We start from the raw sequence: 21911 nt of genomic DNA on the forward strand, positions 1-21911 counted from the left end.
GAGAAGTGACAGTGTATGGGTATGCATAATGATAGTTCTAAGAGTGAAGTTGTAACTACAGACTAGTTAGTCTTTCTTCAATAGTAGGGAAAATCTTATCAACAATGATTAAGAATGCAATCCAGGAACATTTAGATAGATATGGCATTCTGAAGGACACACAACATGATTTTGTTAAGGGAAAATCATGTTTAACTAACTTAGTAGGCTATTTTGGCACAATTACTCATGAGTTGAATGTAGGGAACAATTTCAGCATAGTTTATTTGGATTTTACATTTGACTCAGTCACTCATGGGAGATTACTGTATAAGATGGAACATGTTTGGATTCCTCTTGCTCAGATTACACACTTCAGGGGGCATATATTCAATTTGAGGAAAGACAGTTGTAGAATACATGTGCAGAAATTTTCCTTTAGCCAGCAAATGGTTGATTGCTGGAACAAACTTCCATCTGTCATTGTGGAAATTGATAGCTTAAATAGATTCAAGGAAGAACTGGACAAATTTTTTGACCGAATGAATAGGTGAGACAGGAAGTGTTTTTTTTTTTTTTTTGGCTGATGCTCTATAAGTTTGCTTTCTTGCATCATATGCCACTACTAATGCTATTGCTACTGGAAAGATTCTAAGATGAATTGCTGGGTGGCTGCAAGGCAAAAGGCAGAGGGCTGATTAATGGCTATTCTTCAGATTGGTGTAACAAGGATCAGTTCTTTCACTACTGTTATATCGATGAAGAGATAGTAGGCATGATGTCAAATTTTGCAGATGCTGTAAAGATCATTCTAGTCATTAATGATCAAATCCCAATTTTCTATGGTGTCCTATCGATGATTGGTGTCCAAGTATGGGGATCTTATCTGAAAATAAAAATTCAGCTTCTTGAAAGGGTCCAAAGGCAACTAGAATAGTTAAATTGACAAAAGGGCGATTATACAAAGAAAGACTTTGATTATATGGGCTACAGAGCTTTGCAGCCAGGCACCTTAGAGGGGACCTGACTGAGGTTTATAAGACTTTGAGATGGATCAACAAAATGAATGAAGGCAGAATTTTCTCTGTTATAAAAAATTCCAGAACTAGGGACCAAAATTCAAATTACAGGGGAAGAGGTTAAGACTGAATTGTAGGTAAGTGCTCTTTTGGCCAGCGAGTTGTTGATTGCTGGAACAAGTTGCCTCTGCAAGTAGTTGAGGCGGACCGGTTAAAAATAATCTGAAGGCCAACTGGTTCACAATTTGTATTTTTCTTATCTACTTTTCTTTCTTTCTTTCTTTATTGGCTGGTGCAGCAAAAGCCTGTGGGTTCCTTGCACTATATGGCTAAAGTAATAATGCCTTCATCATTAACCTCAATGATTGAATTCACTGTCTGGCCGCCTTCTTCAAAATTACTGGGTATTCATCAACTACAGGCTGCTTGCTTACCTTTAGGCTCAAAAGTTTTCCTAATAAACAAACATCTATAATTTCAAAATTGCTAAATTCATTCAACTCAGCCTCATTTGCACAGCCTCATGAAGAGTCTTTCATCAGTTAAGACCAATGTAAACTACCTATTAAATTCATCAGCAACATCAGCTTGGTTATCTAAGACTTTCCCACACCCAGTACCCAAGGGTCCAATCATTGATTCATTTTCATCTTTGTATTCACATACATGAAAAATTCCTTGTTCTTTGGGCAGCCAGTGCTTTCTCAAGCTCAGCTTTGGCTGCCCTTCCCTTTTTTTGTGGTACTGTTGCAAATCAACTTGCAGCTGTTCTAAGCTTCACTACTTTTCAATGCTCTATAACTTTCCAATGTAGTCTTTTTCTACTCTATTAGACTGCCAGCTCTGTATTTATCCATCTTGGCATTATCCTCATACTATACTATTTTAATGGCATATATGTGTTCATGGCTTCCATGATTATTGCTTTAATGGTATTCCTTATTTCTAATGAATTAATCCTCCCTTTGCAGTCTGCCCAGCTGATTGATGCTATGTAGCATATTAAACTAACATAGTCCCCTTTTCTGAAATTAAAACCTGTGCCTTTACTGTCAACTACTGAAACATCTTTTTTCCATTTTCCAACTAATGATTGCTCTCTACTAACCAATCGTTCCTGAACCCTATGTACTCTGTGAACCGTATGGCTTTCATTTTTCATTGTCATTTGATTCGAGAGTAATCAATATGTGTATAATATTCTTGCCTATAGTATTTTATCTAGCATGCTGGTACAAATAATCATCTTATTTATTAAAAAAATTTGTTCCCCATGGTGAGTTTCCATCCCACATACTCTGATCAATTTGGGACAAATTGAAATTGCCCATAATAAGACACACTTGCTTGCCCATTCCATAAGCATGTAAATTCTTATCACAATCTTCTGGTCTGTAGATTACACTCATTCTCATTATACCTTTGCTTTCATGTAACTCACACTGTTACTCATGCTGGCAGGAGTAACTTCTGTTGTTTTTTTTTCAAAAGCTCTTTATGCACTCAGCTGTTTTAATGTTCAAATGTATCTCCAATTCACAAAGGGAGATGAAAGGTTGAAATGAGTAATGACAGACTTATAAGACAGAGAAAATAATGAAGGCACTAGTTAATGAAGTAATTCAGGGCCATCTAGACAGAAATGCATTTATACTGTAGTCACAGCATGGATTTGTTAAGGGAAGGTCTTGTCTCACCAATCTGACTGGATACTATGATGCAGTATCAAAGGAACTGGATGCAAAAAATAATTTTGATATCATATACCTAGATTTCAGAAAAGCTTTTGATACTATTGCACATAAAAGACTCCTCTACAAATTAGAGCTGTGTAGCATTGAGTGCAAGTTACTACTATGGATAAAGAGATGGTTGAGTAGGATACAACAGAGCGTGGTTATCAATGGGTCACTGTTCTTCTTGAACTAATGTTATGTGTGCAGCCCCCCAGGGTTCAGTATTATGTCATTGTTGTTTTCAATATTTATTAGTGATACTGATGAAGGTATATCAAGTTTGCAGATAATGGAAAGTGGTGGGGTGGTTAATGACAGTAATGTGGACATGCTACTACAAAAGGTTCTAGAAAAATTAGGCAGATTGGCAATTGAAGTTTAACATTGACAAATGCAAGGTACTGTATGTGGGTAGCAGTAATCCTGGAGTAACATATCAACTGTGTGAAAACACACTCATGGTTGTAGCAATGGACCAAAAAAGATCTGGGGAAGTAACTGTGCAGTTACTCCTCCAGTTCTTTTTTATGAGTGTCGACCGGATATCAAGGCATCTCATGGGATATAGTCAATGTTGTTGTTGTTGTTGTTATTTGGTTTTTAGGAGCATTAGCAACTAAGGCCATATTGCTCCGGGATATGCGGTGGTCATTCCCTGACCTTTCCGCGTCCTTCGTATTTGGTGGTGACGGGCTCGAACCCCGGTCTAATCAAGAAGCGTGTGCTACGCACTGCTGCTCCTTCCCACCTGGCTACGGAGACGCCCATATAGTCAATGATATACAGTTGGGACAAATATGCAATTATTCCGCTGTATAAAGCAATGCTAAGGCCACATCTTCAGTACTGCATATAGGTCTGGAAGCTTTGTTTTAGGAAGGATGTTAGAATGGGTGCAGAGTAGAGGAATGAGATAAGTGAGGCAAACAAAAGAGAACTCTTTCCATCAAGAAAAGCTCCAGTTCGGCATATTGCAGCATTTGGAAACTAGGTGCCCTTGAGGAGGTCTGATTGAGGCATTTAAGAGTTTGACTGGGTAAACAGTGGTGTCATCCTTCTTCTTGTTCAGGCTACTCTCATGAGGGTACATAAATTTAAATTGGAGAAGGATGGTTGTACGCCAGTTGTGTGAAAATTTGTTTTCAGCTAGAGTGTATGTAGTAGATTGTTGTAACAAGCTTCCATATGGTGCTATGGAATTGGGTGGTTTGACTAAATTTAAGAAGTTTCCACATCTGTTATTTACTTTTACTGTTATTTTCTGCTAGTATTTTTCCAACATTTTCGTTTGATACAAACTCCAGCATTTTTCTATTATTATCTTCCATGGAAATAATTGTAATTATTTATTCAAGTTGGTATTAAAGTAACCAATAATAAGAGGGTGCTGCTATCTTTCTTGGCCTTATCCTACAGCATTTTATGTCTAAAAATATATATAAATTCATACACCGACCATTGAATAAAATTTAAAATTTAATATGACTACAATCTTTACACAAAAATATTTACAATAAACTATTGCGGAATGCTAAAAACTGTAATAAAAGATCATTTACAATAAAATTTGCTAAAATATAAAACATAAAAGTGCTAAAAACCTGAAGCTTTCGGGAGTGTCAGCTCCCTTCTTCAACAGTGAAGTGACTTCCTGCAACATCTCCTTAAGTAGCAGGCTCACGGTACCTCCACACGTGGTATTTCTCCACGTGGTTCAATCGGCACATGGTCAGAACTGGAAGCGGAAATGTCTCGGGAACGTGGCAAAGAAAATCGTTCATCCGACCTTAATATAATTGTTTCAAAGATAGGATTAATACGTATACCTCTATCTCTTTGATAGTATTCCTACTGGATGAACTAATCCGTAAACCCTCGAGCCATTTACGCTCCCAGTATCCATGTGCACAATCCAAAATAATAGCGTCCTCCGGGGAGATTTGTTTCAGGTTTTTAGCGCTTTTATGTTTTATATTTTAGCAAATTTTATTGTAAATGATCTTTTATTACAGTTTTTAGCATTCCGCAATAGTTTATTGTAAATATTTTTGTGTAAAGATTGTAGTCATATTAAATTTTAAATTTTATTCAATGGTCGGTGTATGAATTTATATATATTGTTAGACATGAGTTTTCCCGACCTCAGAGGCCTCTTTCAGGATACTACAGCATTTTCTTATATTTACAAAATTTCTAATACTTATTTAGATTTTTAATTTTTAATTTCTAATCTACTATTTTCTTCATTATTCAAATATCTCATGAAGTCCAATTAATAATTGCATTTTAATTATTTCATTTTCCCAAAATTCAGTTTTAAATGAATTAAATATTTAATAGTTCATATAATAACCAAAAGTGAGAGGGCGCTGCTGTCTTTCTTCATCATATATAAGGGCAGCAGCTTGGAATATAAATCCTTTTGCTTTGTAGTCCACTACAAGAAGGTATAGTTCATTTTCTATTTATTTAATTTCTGTTTTTATAGAAAACTAGTTTTGATTAACTAATTGAACTGCTATTTAAGTAAATGAGGATTTATTCTTTTAATTTCCCATGGAGCTTCTATATTTTATCTTATCCATATATTTTCTAATATATCAGGTAGTTTCTATTTTATTTGATTGTATATATCTTATTCAAAAGACTTCTAATATATCAGATAATTTTCTAATCATTATTGGATTTATGATACATTGGGTATTCTAAAATTTCTTCTAATTACGTCAAATATCACTACATACTATAATACCAGGATCCTTACTAAAAAGTCAGGCAGTTACACTCCCGGTAAATCCCAATTATCTATATAATATGCTGTTTCTACGCTTTTGCTTTCTGCCTCTAATTTTTTATACCTCAAAACCTATTAGAGCAATTTAAGGAGATTGAGCTCTATTACTATCCTCATTCCTCTTCATATTCGCCTTAATTTTAGGCTTAAGCTTTCCTTTTCACTACATAAATTTATAGTTTGTACTCACATATATTATTCATTATTCACTTCCATTATTATTAATTTTCACTGCTATCTGTTGGGCTAGCAGTTATTCTGCCAGTTTTTCTGCTAAATTTAAGGTATATTAAAATAATTAAGCCAATTTGATTATATATTCACAATAAATTCTCAGTATATTTGAACATAGATAAACTGGCAATTGCCAAACAGAAACAGCTAGCCTCAGCTAATTATTGATGGGATATATTGAGTGGAGCTAGCCCTAGTTAACAATCCATTCAGTGTATCCATATATCTATAATTAGCTATACAGGAATACCTCGTATAGCATGGTTTCGAACAGCGCAGGTTTCGCTATAGCACAGTTTACAAATTGAAAAAAAATTAACTGCGTTACACACCAATACATTTGATATGTATGTATGTATTATAATGCCAGCACATAGGACAATGTGTTATGGATTCAAGGCCATGCTGACTGTTGTCGCAACTCCCATTATATACGGACTCTGCTAGCATTCATGCATTAGTAAACAGTCTAGATTCTGAGCGGTGAGGTCGTTCACTGTGCATAAGCTGTACAAATATTTTTTGCTGTGTATTTTTATTAAAGATTATTTTTTAAAAACGTTACACCTTTATATGCAAATATGAGTGCAAAGAAGAAATGTAATGGCGCTGAGAGTTCTTCTAGATCCAAACATTGAACGAGGTATGAAAGTAAGACAGGCGTTGCAAAATGACATTCAATGTTATAAAGAGATGTATGCAGATAAAAAGAAGAAAAATAACTGTGCAAACTAAGCTGATCAGTTATTTTTCAAAATAAAAATACAGTACATATTTCACTTATATTCTTTTGGTATGTACATACTGCAATAAAAATCATTTGTACTGTACTTACTAGTATTTTTCATTTTTATCATTTTAATTTCTTTTTTTTTGCAAGAACTTTGTGTGCGTAAATTTATAGTAAACAAACACCTATATATTTTTGCAACTCAACCCATATAATCAAATTGTTGGAACGCATTACATTAAAATACATACTAATAATACCTCGATCAGTGTGGTTTTACATTAAAATACATACTAATAATACCTCGATCAGTGCGGTTTCACATAGCGTGGTATTTTTTTGGCACGAATTAAAAGCACTATGCAAGGTATTCCTGTATTATCATTTTAATTTTACTATTTCATTTTATTTTATTATTTTATTATGTTCTGTGTGTTTATTTATAGAGTACAACAAAGAAGTCCAACTTAGGTTACCTAAATACTTGGCACTTTGAACTACTGAGTATAGTTTTCACCCTAATACTTCTATGCTAAATTCTCCAATTTATCTAGTTGGTATTATAACTAACTAAAAAATTGTTATATACAGACAGATGTAATGTACAATCATAAATTTTGTGGCATTAATCTGTTCTGCTTCTCTTTCTCTTTTTCTATTTCTTATATTCTTCTATAGCTTCTTATATATATATATACACACACATGGCGATTCAGGAGGAATAGTAAATATTTTGGGAGGTTATAGTATCGATTATTCTGAGTAAAAAAGTTCATATAAACATGTGTCCAATTCTCAATGGATATGGAGATCAGCTGTTTGAAACTGGTGTGCACAGCTCCCTGAATCAGAGGTGACCAAGAAACAGTTATAACCTGATGCTATTTGGCATTAGAAGTGTTGTTAAGAATGCCGCACATCTTCACACATGCTGACTATGCCAATGTGGTGTTTGTCTACAGTTTTTGTGGTGGAAGTGCTACTGCTGCTTGTAGAGAATATCATCGACGGTTTCCTAACCATAGAATACTGGATTCAAGAGCATTTACTAGTGTTTATACCAAACTGCTTAAGACCAGTACAGTTCCCAGCACTCACATTTCTTCTGAACATGCAAATGGACAAAATGTGGATGAAATGGAACACATTCTTCAGTCGGTACAATGTAGTCCTACTATTAGCACAGAAGAATTTCTATGCATATCGGTGTTCCATAGACAAGAGTATAGCGAACATTACATGAGCATGGCTTGTATCCATTTAACATACGCGGGTGCAACACTTTCAACCAGGAGACGACCCCAGCAATTGGAATTCTGTCAGTGAGTAAATGCTAATCATCGATTAATTCCATTAATACTGTTCAGCGATGAAGCTACTTTCACCTGTGACGGTATCAACAACACCCGTAACTCTCATATGTGGTCAGATGAAAATCCACATGCCACTGTAGAAACAAATTTTCAACATCGCTTTTCTGTAAATGTGTGGTGCGGTATCATCAGCAATCAGTTGATTGGGCCTGTTGTGTTACAGAATTTTACAGGGCCCATTTACCTAGAATTTCTGCAAAATGAACATCCACTACTGTTGGATGACGTTCCCTTGACTACAAAGATTGGTATGTACTTTCAGCATGACGGAGCTCCTGTACATTATACCTGTCTGGTGATACAATATCTAAATTGAACTTTCCCTGAATGGTGGATCGGCTGTGGTGGTCCCGTTCATTGGCCACCAAGGTCTCCAGACCTCAATCCATTCGATTTTTGTTTGTGCGGATGGATGAAAAGTGCAGTATACAAAGAAAAGGTGAATACAAGAGACGAATTGCTCGCTCGCATTTTGGATACTGCTGCCCTCAAAGGAATGCCAAGACGACCTCAGAAGTCATATTACCACAAGTGTTCTGCAAAGTGCATTGAGGTTGGCAGTGGGATTTTCGAACGTTTGTTTGAAACTGGCGTGTGCACAGCTCCCTGAATCAGAGGTGACCAAGAAGCAGTTATAACCTTATGCTATTTGGCATTAGAAGTTGCCAAATAGCATCAGGTTTATTGTTTATTGTGAAGGGTAAAAAATTTGTCAATTATTTGTGTTTTGTATCATTCAAAAAGTCAGTAAATATAAACAATAAGTCATTTATCGTTCCTTAAAACCTCTCATAAGGGCTTTGTGTGCCAGTTTCAAACAGCTGTATCTCCGTATCCATTGAGAATTGGACACATGTTTATATGAACTTTTTTACTAAGAATAATCGATACTATAACCTCCCAAAATATTTACTATTTCTCCTGAATCACCCTCTATCTATATATTTACATATCACTCTCTAAATATATCACATATGAATCATCCTCTATATATATCACATATCATATATCGCCCTCTATATATAAGCATATGTTTCTCTGCATGTGTATATGTATGAACACTGGGATTTCTGAAAAGAAAATTTAAAGTTTTATGTTTAAATTTTACTTTATTTTTACTTTATTTTCTTGTTTTTACATAAATATATAATAATAATCTTCTTTATCATCAACTTGCTATACATAGAATGAATAATTTGACCAGTTCCAGACAGTGCATTTCATGGACCCCCCCCCCCCCCCCCCCCCCCCCGAAACTGGTCTAAGGACCCCAGTTTAGGAAACACTGGCACACCAGAACATGTCTCTGCATGAAGAAAAGTATTCCAGCTCTTGGGTGTCATTTTGCAATGAATTTGTGTGGGAAGGAATAATTACAACTACATTTCAGAATTTTTTGCTTATTGCTGAGTTTGTATTGTATGAAAATCAGAATATTTTAACAGACCTTTCCACCTTTCTCAAGTTCAGCTCTTTGTAGCTTAATTGTATTATAGGAACATCAAATTCTTTCTGGCTAGAAGTGAAAACAGATAAAATACTGATGTTCGAGGTCTGTACATGCAAGAAAATATCCTAATCACTAAATATGCATTTTTCAAAAGAAGATTTTATGTTTGTTGAATTTTATGTTTGAAGAGTTTATGTTTGTATAATAAGAAAGTTTGTTGACTTTCTTATTATATTTTATAATAATAAAACATAATAAGAAAGCAGTACAGAAAAATGAAATACTTCCGAAAACAGAAAGTTCAAAAGTCAAATTTCAGTGTCAAGAATAACCGAAGTGTAGTATTTTGGAGTGAACTAGCAAGATACCTGCCGTTGGTGTGGGATCTTGTACATCACTCGACATTTCTCATCCTGAAAAGTGAGTTCATATGAAAATTGCTCAACTGTAAATACAATCATGTAGTTTCATCATGTCAGCTGTATAACTTTAATACAGCTAATATAACTAAAATTCTGTCCAGTTAACTTGAAACTTTTCCTTCATTCTTAAATTACATTATATGTCAGCATTCTCCATATGCAGATTCATAGATATTTTATTGGCATTAGCAGAAAATGGGGCAAAAATGACACTGGAAATCAGATTGTTCCTTTGGCACATAAATCATGTTGGTGTATTTAGAATAGTCATGTATGTTATGGTTTTCCAGTATTGGAACCTAGGTATAATTGTGGTCTCTTAACTAGGACCTCCAGAAAAAAAGTTTAATTTCAAAAGCCACAGTGGATTAATCAACATTTATAAGCTGATCTTTCCCTGGCATCTACTGTATTCAACTCCTTTATGTGCATAATTTCAACTAAGAGGCAATTCCCACATCCATTTGCTATCTTGAAGCTGAATCATAGGGTTTCCTTTCTTGTTTCATGAAAGTCTGAATTTTGGCTCAGATCAAACACCCACCCCACTTCAACATCTTCTCACAGTTTAACTGTCAAACCAGAATAATAACCCCTCAATATGAACACCTGTACATAGTGAGAAGACTTCCCAGTGATGCTTGCTGCTGGTCCTTCAAATTAGCATCACTGGAATCTGATGTCTACACTTCGGTTCCAGGCTAACATTATAAGAATTCAGTTATATTTGCTGTGCACTACAACACATGGAAACTGGAAACGGTAATTGTGGTTGTTGAGGGGTGCTCAACTTTAACATACCACTTTGACCCCTTCTTCGACAAGACAGGTAGTTCTGGGATTGTTCACCCAAGCTCAATAGTTAATGGGTTTGCCTGAAAGAATCAATATCAATACCATGGTCTGAAAAATAGGATTCAGGCTGGCAGAAATGCAGGGATAGTGCTTGGGTAACCCTGGCATTTTCACTCCCATGAGCATTTATTGCTTGCCAGGTAGTGTGTCCCCTTTGGGCTCTGTTGTGGGCACAGGCACTAAACGATTAAAAAAAAACCTCTGTGTATCCTGATAATGCAAGTCTTTCTTCTGAAAGACCTCAATATGGTCCCTATCAGAAAATTCAAATACAGTCATATATCGTATAGCACGATAGTTGTGTTCCTAGAAACCCTCGTGCAATGCAAAATTGTGCAATATAAACAACAGGCCCTATGGGAAAAGTAGGGTTAGGTGCCAACCACCCAAGATTGAACACACATTTGTAACCAAAACATTACCAAACACAATAAATAATCGTAATAAAATACGTAAGTATTTTATTACGACTGTTACATAATAAAATATTGCTAATGCTTTTGCTTCTGTCGTAAGCAAACTTGTTTTTTGTTTGATTTTCTGTCCAAACAGATGACAGCCGTTCCATCTCTTCCAATTCTTTGTGTCTTAATCTAATGGATTTTAATTACACTTTGAGTTGTTCCTGCTATGAAAGTTGTTTTTATTTTCTCTGAATTCTTTGTAATTCTCGGCGTTGCCTCATTTAGGTCTGTAGCACGTGCAATATCACATGGTCTTTCATTTCACTCAAAGCGTTTCACAATTTCATATTTTTTCTCTATTGACAGAGGCGGACTGGCCTTAAGCCTTACTGGGGAAACCCCGGTGGGCTGGAGGCCGGTGCGATTTTGGCCATAAACACTAGTATGAGGCCACTACAAATTTTCCTGTGTAAGAATTTTTGACCCAGTCTGTGCCTCTGTTTATCGATATTGCTTTTCTTTTTCTCTCTGAATCTGCAGTGTCTTCACCAGGATGCTTCCTTTTCACACCTTTTAAGTATTTTACTCATTTTCAGGGAATAAAGCACAATTACAAAACAAGGAGGCGCGCTTGATACACATAAACAAAGCTGCGCGCGTGTAGCAACTGAATAAACAACACCGTAAAGGCAGAGATACACTATTAACACCTCACATTTTACTAAAGCACATTTCTAGGGGTTACTACCATAAAACAATAAAAACAATTTCCAGTTGCGTTTCTGCTAGTGGAATCTATTATAAACTGGTAGTAAACTCGATCTAATTGCATTTGCGATTATACCGATAGCTGGAATTGTGTTGGTTTTTACGTTATTATGGTGAAATGTGTTTCCCCTTCACTGACATAAAACACATAAATACATTTTCAGAATCTTCTCTTCATTCCTATCGTGTTGCATTCAGTTGGGGCGATTCTGCGTTCGACTGCCATTTCTTGTAAACACAAAGGTGAATCATGCATAAGCGAATTCGGTTCGTGTTATATAAGATATCGTTCCCCTATTTATAAATCATGTATGATCGAATTCGTGTAGTGTAAACACGTGTTATATGAGGACTGACTGTACTGATTCGAACAATACTGGTTCAACTAAGCCCCAGAACTGAAGTAGTATGAGGCCCCCGCTCCTAAGTTCTTTATAACACACACAACATCTGAGAAATCTATTGGAAAAATATCATCCTTTCTTCATACAGAATGGTTTAGAGGGAGGGGCTAGCGAGTGCCCCCCCCCCAAGTCAGTTAAGAGCCTTCGTTCCAGAGACTTTTAAAATGAAACTAAAAATACTTACTCTTGTTCTTCAGATGGGAAAGGCAGCGGACTTAAGCGAGTTTGACAAAGGCCAAATTGTAATGGCCAGACAACTGGGTCAGAGTATATCCGAAACGGCATGGCTGGTGGGGAGCTCAGGGTCAGCCGTGGTTAGTATCTACCGAAAGTGATCTGAGGAGAGAAAACCCACGACCACGGCTCATCAACGCTTGAGGTGAGCGAAGGCTCTCCCAGATGGTACGTGGCAACAGAAGGGTGACTGTGGCGCAACTCGCTGGTAATTGGAATGCTGGTGACAGGAGTAATGTGTCACAACACACCGTACATCGAACCCTGCTGAAAATGGGGCTGCGTAGCTGCAGGCCACTCCGAGTGCCCATGCTAACCACGGCTCACTGGCAACAGCGCCTACAGTGGACACACAAGCATCGAAACTGGCTCTTGAGTGATTGGAAGAAGGCTGTCTGGTCTGATGAATCACGTTTCCTGTTGCACATGTGGACGTCTGGGTATGTGTGCATTGTTTACGTGGGGAAGTGATGGTTCCTGGATGCACTGTGTTACGAAAACAAGCTGGTGATGGAGGCAGTGTCATGCTTTGGGCGATGTTCTGCTGGGATACTCTGGGTCCAGTCATCCATGTGCCAGGCACTCTGACGTCTACCACCTACCTAAACATCATTGCTGACCAGGTACACCCTTTCATGGCACCGGTCTTCCCCTCTGGCAGTTCCGTCTTTCAGCAGGATAATGCACCATGCGACACCACCCAGATTGTTCGAGACTGGTTCGTGGAACATGAGGAAGAATTCCAGGTATTGCCCTGGCCTCCAAATTCCCCAGACATCAATCCCATTGAGCATCTGTGGTTTCTGTTGGAACAGCAACGCCGTTCTGCGGCATCTCAACCACGGACCTTACAGGAGTTAAAGGATCTGCTGGTTATGTGTTCATACCAGATACCACAAGGCACATTTAGAAATCTTGTAGTGTCTATGCCTCACCGGGTACAAGTTGTTTTGGCTACACGTGGAGGACTAACATTATATTAGGTAGGTGGTCAAAATGTTTTGGCTCATCAGTGTATATGTCTTTGTAATATAAAATTGATAACTTTAGCATTTAGTTTCCAATAACACTTATTTATTTGTCATTATTAATTTTCTTCTTTCAAGGCAGCCTCGCAAACTTGAAAATACTAGTATACAAGATAAATGGCATGTTGCATTTCACGGCACACAAGTGGGTGCTGTGCGTCGGATTCTTGATAGTGGAGAACTGCTCCCAACAGGTAACTAGTTTAGCATAAATCCTTTTGAAATCATTTAGAACTTCATTAATGGATTAGTACAGCTAAGTCTTCCAAACTATCAACCATGGTAACTTATCCTTGCTAAATTTCAAGTTGTCATGTAATAATCATGCAAAAAAATAAACTTCCTGCATTTCACAGTACTGTATAAGGGGATCCTACCCTTATATACTACACTAAGAATAAAATGATTTACGGTTGGAGTACGATAAAGGTTTTTTGTTGCTCTGGGGTGAATACACTGCTGTGATATGATGCTTGTGCAAATGGCCAACCTGAGAATAAATTTGCTGGTTATCAGTTGGTTTACCTGATTGACCTATTTTCTTAAAAATGGCAGAAAAAAAGGGTTTACCAGTCAAGGTGGTCCAACTTTTGTCCTAGAATCAAAGTACTAATTTGAAATAGTTTCATCAGATCTTCACATTTGGGAAATTTTATTGGTGTCTTATAAAGAGGCTTCAAAAATAAAAGCTTACCAAAGAATAATGTACTGTTAAACTCCTCCAGGAGTGATGTTGACTCTCACAAAAACACCTTTTCAGGCTGACTGAGAGAAAATTGTTTCCCCTAGTCTACACAAGCTATATGATTATTGTAACTTAATGAATTCACAATGGTTAGTTTTATTGTAGTAATCATTTGCTGAATACTTAAAAAGAAATTCAATTTAAAAATGTCACAAGAGCAGTTTAATGACAAAAGGCAAATTAGTATTAACAATAAACTGCTTCACAGTCATAATATGGACACAAAACAGTCAAAAGGTTCTAACATTATCAAAAATATCCTTATCAGAATAAAATACCATCTACACCACACACAATCTCCCTGAAAATATTTCTCTCCTGCTGTTACAAAATACAAACCTATCTTTTGGTGGTGATCATTCCTGTCATTATTGAAGTGTTAGCTCTTAAATGTTGTTTCATTTTGAGAACATAAAAAAACTGCACGGAGAGTATGGCAGATTCTGAAAAATGAACATATAACAAACCTTTGATTTTAGGTACCTTGATTTAAATGGCAAAAAAAAAAAAAAAAAAATTGCACCAGATCATGTTTTCAGTGTGCTCACAAAACTCATCGGCTAACAGCAAACAACCTAGTCTGTTTAGGGATACACTTACTATCATATTTTTTAAGTATTTGTCTATGCCATAATTTTTTAATGTAATCTCACTTGCAGTATACCGCCATGGCCTCTAAGAAGATTGGTGAAAAGAGAAAGCATGTACATCTGAGGGTTACACAGAAATTAAAGCTGTTAGAGAAGGTAAGGCTCTAGCGTGTGTGTTTCCCATGTCTGTAGGAATATGGTATGATAAAAAAACTATGTCAAGTATTGTAAAATGCAAAGCTGAGCTTAAGATGTTTTTAAGGAGTCTGAGTCTGGTGATTCAGCTCTGAGTCTGCATAAAGTTTTTCCAGGCACCACTGTATGGTCATGATAAATTATCTTCTACTATGTACAATATATCAACCATTAAAGTTAAGGTTAATAAAGTTTGTTTTTTATTATTTAACTTTATTTTACTATTTCTAATACATACATATAGTAACTGTTTAAATATTTTATGTGGGATAGAGTGGTTAAACTATAAATTGTGGGCCCACCCACCAGAAATGTTGATTGGACCCTATTTGATATATCATGGACATTCCTTGCCTATCTCATCAAGAGCATTTGCCTATCTTTTGATCTTTTCAAGAAGATCAGTGTCTTTCTTTAGGGGTTCGTATCCACACTTGAACATATTTGTAGAAGATCAAGAGAAATTTACCTCAATATGATACATAGAACAATTCCTAATGACACTCTCCAAATAAATGAAAATAAAATTAATGCAAATAAATTACAATAATAAAATAATAAAATTTAATTAAAAAACAGTTAAAAAATTAAAACAAGTTCAATGCAAATTTTGAAAAAAAAAGACCCCTTCCTGATGCTGATGTGGCTTTTCAACCATGTCTTGATCATGGGATTGGAAATTACAGAGCACATGCGAGTTGAAATCTTAAATAGAGAGATTATTTGTCTCTCTGTTCGTGCATGTGCTTTTACAAAAGACCATGAATCGGAGATCAGATATGGACAACAAACGTTAATAGAATTCTAATGTAATTTAATTTCAATGGTTTCTGCTATTAATAGTGTAGTAAAATTATGTTGGACACTAAGTATTTTGGCCACATTGAATAAAAATGTATGGTTTTCATTAACGGCATGAAAGGCCAATTCTGATATAGCGTGTGATTTCCATATTGATCTGGCTACAATTTTAAATTTGGTGTCTTTAAAGAATCTGTTAAACTGTTTGTGCCATGTTCAATGTATGTGATAGAAATACAGTATTTTTTTATGTTACTATTGTTGGTTGGTGTAGTTTTTTGTATCCTATCCTTAGCTTGTACCCTAATTTTGTTCATTGTAGCAAGGGGATAACCCTTGTTTAAAATCTTGTGGTTAATATCTGTATTTCTGAGTCTAAAGTAGATTCCATTGTTGAATATTTATAGGCATTGAGAAATTTATTAAAAATAATAACCTCTTCTAGGCGAACAGGTGATAGCTGCTATAATGCAGCAACATTTTATTGTTCAAGGACATTTATTGTTCATCTGACATCCTAAATGGATGTCAGATGAACTAATGAGATATATGGCAGAGAAGAAAAATGCATGGGATACATATAAATTAATGAGTGACATGGAAGCCTATGATAGATATAAGCTGGTCTGTAGCCAAGTCACAAACGAGATTAGGCAGGCGAAGGTTGCAAAGAAAAACAGAAAAGAGTTCTTTTCCTATGTAAACTCTAGAAGAAAAGGGATGAATCAGATTGGTCCACTGGATATTGATGGTTCAACAGTTGAGGATCCTGCTCAGGTGGCTAACAAATTAAACAAGTATTTTGCATCTACATTCACATGAGGAGTTATTCAGGAAGGGGAATTAAACCAGAGGTGAAGTAAACTCTGGCATTGAGCTAGATGATTTTGTAATAACTGAGAGGAAAGTGGAGAAGAAATTGTTGAGGATAAACATAAAAAAGGCACCCGGGGTGGATGGGATCTATCCAGTTATATTAAAGGAGGCAGCACAGGAAGTAAGCAAACCCTTAGCCATAATTATGAGAGCTTATTTGGACTCAGGGAAGGTACCCATAGACTGGAGAAGTGCAAATGTGGCCCCAATTCACAAAGGAGGATCAAAGGCTGACACAAGTAATTTTAGACCTGTGAGTTTAACTTCTGTTCCAGGAAAATTAATGGAGGCACTGGTTAAAGAAGCACTGCAGGATCATCTTGACAAGACTTCAGTTATACTTGGACACAGCATAGTTTTGTTAAGGGAAAGTCTTGCCTGACCAATTTGATTGGATATTATGATGCAGTCACAAAAGAACTGGATGCAGGGAATAACTTTGATATTATATATTTGGATCTTAGAAAGGCTTTTGATACTGTTGCACATGGAAGACTGCTACACAAATTGGAGCAGTGTGACATTGGAGGCAAAATCTCCAGAGCAATATGGCCTTAGTTTCTAATGCTCCTAAAAAAAAAAAAAAACAAATAACAAATAACAGTATTTTCCCTTTCCAATGTAAAATTGAGTCTAGGATGAATATTATTAAACAAATGTAAAAAGTCTTGAATAGTGCAACTACAGTGGTACCTCGGTATATGTCCTTAATCCATTCCAGAGCCTTGGACTTATACCAAACGAATTTTTCCCATAAGAAATAAAGGGAAAATGATTAATCCATTCCCATGAAAAAAATCCTATTGTTATTGGCATATTATACATCAATGGGGTTGTATAAAATAATTTAAACACTGCTTTATACTAAAATACATAAATACAAAAGCAATTAGATGAAATAAATGAAAATTTAACAAACTTTAATTTTCTCTTTTCTGTCTCTTTTCCCTACTTGGACCTGGTTGAGGATCACCAGGTTTGAAGTTTACTAAAAATTTGTCCAAAGAACTTTGCTTCTGCCTTCTCCTCAGGATGTTTCAGAAATGTGACATTGTCTGGTCATTCCAGACAATGCTATTACGGCTTGTCTGGGCTTTGTTGGTATGGTACTTCTCTGCAAAATTTTTGACATCCATCCATTTGGCAAAGATTTCCTTGATTAAAGAAGTAGGGGCTTCCTCTTATCTCCTTCTCCTCCTCCTCCAAGCCTGAAGAGAGTGTATCCATCTTAGTCTTCTGCTCCTCCTTCTCAAGTTCCTGCAGCTCCTCAGTGGTCAGCTCTTCTCTGTGCCCCTCCACTAACTCCTCCACATCACCATCACTCACATCCAGACCCATGGACCTGCCCAGAGAGACAATATCCTCCACTATAGGCACAGCCTCAAAGTCCCTTTCAGTCACTGCTTCTGGCCACAAATTCCTCCAAGCAGAGTTCATTGTTCTGTAGGAAACTTCCTGCCAGTCTTTGTCAATGAGAGATATGCAATGGACGATAGTAAAGTGATCTTTCCAAAAACTCTCTCGGGGTTAATTCTGTGTCAGAGGTCACTGCAAGGTGCTTTGAACCTCTGGAATAGTGCTTTAGTGTAGAGTTTCTTGAAATTACTGATGACCTGATGGTCCATGGGCTGAATGAGAGGAGTCGTGTTAGGGGAGAGGAACTTTACAGTGATGAAGTCAAACTCCGGGAGCACATAGTCCTGCAAGCTTGGAGAGTGAGCTGGAGCATTGTCCATTATGAGGAGGGCCTTCAGAGGCAGGTTTTTCTCTTCTAAATAACTTTTTACACTTGGCCCAAACATAACATTAAACCATTCGCTGACATATTCTCTGGTTACCCAAGCCTTGCTGTTTGACCTCCACATCACAGGTAACTGAGTTTTCTGCACGTTATGTTTCTTAAAGGCCCTCTGGTTTTCAGAGTGGTAGATCAGTAGAGGCTTCAGTTTGCAATCCCCACTTGCATTGCCACAGAACAAGAGAGTTAGCCTGTCCTTCATTGGCTTGTGCCCTGGCAATGCCTTCTCCTCTTGTGTAATATAGGTCCTGTTAGGCATTTTCTTCCAAAACTTGTTGGGGAACAAAACCCTCAGCCTCCATAAATTCCCTAAACTCTGTAACAAAACCATTGGCGGCATCTTTATCAGCACTGGCTCCCTCTCCATGCCTCACAACACTGTGAATGCCAGTCCTCTTCTTAAAATTATCAAACCAGCCATGGCTGGCTTTAAACACTTCACTTTCTTGGCTCTTTCCTGCCTTGTTTTTCAAAAGATCAGCATGCATCAGTTTTGCTTTTTCGCAAATCATTGCCTCTGATACGCTATCGCCAGCACACTGTTTTTCTGTTATCCAGATCAAAAGAAATTTCTCAACATGCTCTAATGACCCTGATCTTTGTTTGTTAATCAATTTCTCACCCCCTTCGCAACATTAGCAGATTTAATAACATCTTTGTTTTTCACAATCGTAGATACCGTTGTTCTCAGCATACGGTATGCAGCAGCCAAGTCCCGGATACGCATGCCACCTTCATACTTTTCAACAATCTCTTTTTTTACCTCCATGGTGATCCTAACCATTCTCTTTGTTGCTTGGCTGTTCTCATTAACTTTCTTAGAACTCATGGTTAATGAATTTACAAAAAATTTACGCAAAAAAACACAAAATCACGTGAAAATTCACAGAGAGTTATAGCACGGGTTGTTCACTGAATGGTAGAAACTGTCGTATTGACGCTTGTAGCAGAGATGCCAGATCTAATCTCCTCTCCAAAAACCGAATTCAGCTGATCGAGGAAGTAAGTGTGCACCGTGCGGCATACGTCCTCAGTTGGTTTTATTTGGAAAGCCAAGTGAGGACGGGCACGCATACTTTGCTAGCCGTCCTTGGTCGGCTTTTATTTGGTTTTTGGAAAGGGGGTAAGATCTGGCATCTCTGAGTCGTGGCTTTGTCTCAAGAGAGGTAAACAAGGGTAGCATGCGGTGTCGTGACTCATTTTGATGCACGCGAGTCGTATTCCAAACAAAGGTCGTATACCAAACAAAATTTTTCACATCCAAACAGGACATATATCAAGTTGGACTTATTCCAAAGCAGACATATACCAAGGTACCACTGTACCAGTAATAACCAGAACGTCATCTAAATACCTCCCATAATATGTAATATGGGGTAGAAAAGATGTCAAATGTATACACTCAATTGTTGAGAGGTTAGACCTCTGATATTAAGCTACTTAGATTCATTCCGATTGGCAAGCCAAAAATTTGTTTGTATACATTGTCTTGAAAGGTGATATAGTTGGCTTCAACTAAGAGTTTAATCAAGTGAAAAATTTCTTTAATAGGAAGCTTTGTATAATTAATCTGTATAGTGTTATTAATTAAAATATCCCAAAGATTATCTAATGTGTATTCAATTTTTACATTAGTATATAACAAAGTAACATCTAGTGAGAATAAATTATCATTATTGCCAAATCTACAGTCCTTAAGGACCTGGTTTATTTGTTTTTTTATCCCAAATTGTATTGCCTCTCTAAAGGGTTTTATAATATTATATATATGTGTGGCTAAGGATGAAAACACTGAGTTTCTGTAAGAGATGATGGGGCAAGTAGGAAATCCGGTTTTATGCAGTTTTACCTGCCCAAAAAGTGCTGGGATATTGTATGTTCTGGCCTTCAATTGTTTTAACTGAAACATGGTAAATCGCTCAGTCCTTTCCTCTTTTACAACACAAATCAGTGACCTGGTATACAACATTTCTTGCAGTGATTGCGACACATCTTACCAGAGCTCGAAGTTGTGTATGCTAGATGTGAGATTAAAACAGCATGCATCCTCAGTTCGTGCTCCTCATTCAGCAGTGTCAGAATTAGCCTTTCATGCCGTTAATGAAAACCATACATTTTTATTCAATGAGGCCAAAATACTTAGTGTCCAACGTAATTATACTAGACTATTAATTGCAGAAACTGTCGAAATTAAATTACATGAGAATTCTATTAATGTCCGTCATCCATATGTGATCTCTGATTCGTGGTCTTTTACACACATGCGCAAAGACAAATAATCTCTCTTTTTAAGATTCCGACTCACACATACTCGGTAATTTCCATTCCTGTAAGCAAGACATATGGTCAAAAAGCCCTGTCAGCTTCAGGAAGGAAAGTCTTTTTTCAAAATTTGCATTGAACTTGTTTTAATTTAATTGATTTTATTACTGTAATTAATGTGTGCTAATTTTATTTGAGGTAAATAAATTCATATTGAGGTAAATTTCACTTATTCTTGTACAGATATGTTCAGGTGTGGATACTACCCACTGAAGAAAGACAGACACTGAGCTTCTTGAAAATTTCAAAGATGGGCAAATGCTCCTGGTGAGATTGGCAAGGAATGTTCATGAGATATCACATGGGTTCCACTCAGCATTTCTAGCGGGTTGGCCCATAACCACTCTACCCCACATAAAATATTTAAACAGTTACTATATGTATGTATTAGAAACAGTAAAATAAAGTTAAATAATAAAAAACAAACTTTATTTACCTTAACTTTATCAGTTGATACATTGTACATAGCAGATAATTTACCATGACCATATAGTGGTGCCTGGAAAAACTTTATGCAGACTCAGACTCCTTAAAAACATCTTAAACTCAGCTTTGCATTTTGAAAATTTAAAATTTTTTTTTTTTTCATGCCATATTCCTACAGACATGCCAGTCTTTATCTTCTCTAACAGCTTTAATTTCTGTGTAATTCTCAGATGTACATGCTTTCTCTTTTCACCAATCTTCTTAGGGGCCATGGTGGTACACTGTAAGTAAGATTATAATAAGAAATTATGGTATCCCTTTCCCTAAAGAATTTCTCGTGTGACCGTAGATGCAAAATTTCTATTCAATTTGTCTGCAATCTGAGCAGGGTCATCAACAGTTAACCCATAGACACCAAGTGGCCTAATTTGATTTAATCTCTTCCTTCTACTGTTAATATAAGCATAAAGTTTTTGCCGTTTTTCTCTGCATTCTTTGCCAGCGACTTTGCATAATCTGTCGTAGCTTGCCTAACCTCCTTTTGTGACTTGATTACAGACTAATTTATATCTACTATACGCTTCTGCATCACCTGATAATTATCATTAGCAGAGGCATATGATGCAAGAAAGCACGCTTATGCAGCATCAGCCAAAAAAAAACTCCCATTTCACTCCTCCATTTATTCCAAATTCCTTTCCAGCTCCATCTTAAATTTATTTAGGCTA

At 36.6% G+C, this 21911-nt stretch overlaps 1 protein-coding gene across 1 annotated transcript in view; it reads left to right on the forward strand.

Annotated features, from left to right (window-relative positions):
• Window positions 1-21911, forward strand: part of Neurl4 (neuralized E3 ubiquitin protein ligase 4) — a 636447-nt gene that overhangs the window by 586858 nt on the left and 27678 nt on the right. Inside the window, exon 24 of the mRNA XM_090369970.1 lies at window positions 13509-13624. Within this exon, the coding sequence (XP_090226096.1) occupies window positions 13509-13624 (116 nt within the window). The remainder of the gene's footprint in view (window positions 1-13508; window positions 13625-21911) is intronic.

Source organism: Mastigoproctus giganteus, chromosome 3 (assembly GCF_048544385.1).
Source record: "Mastigoproctus giganteus isolate SK-2022 chromosome 3, ASM4854438v1, whole genome shotgun sequence".
Classification (NCBI taxonomy): domain Eukaryota; kingdom Metazoa; phylum Arthropoda; class Arachnida; order Uropygi; family Thelyphonidae; genus Mastigoproctus; species Mastigoproctus giganteus.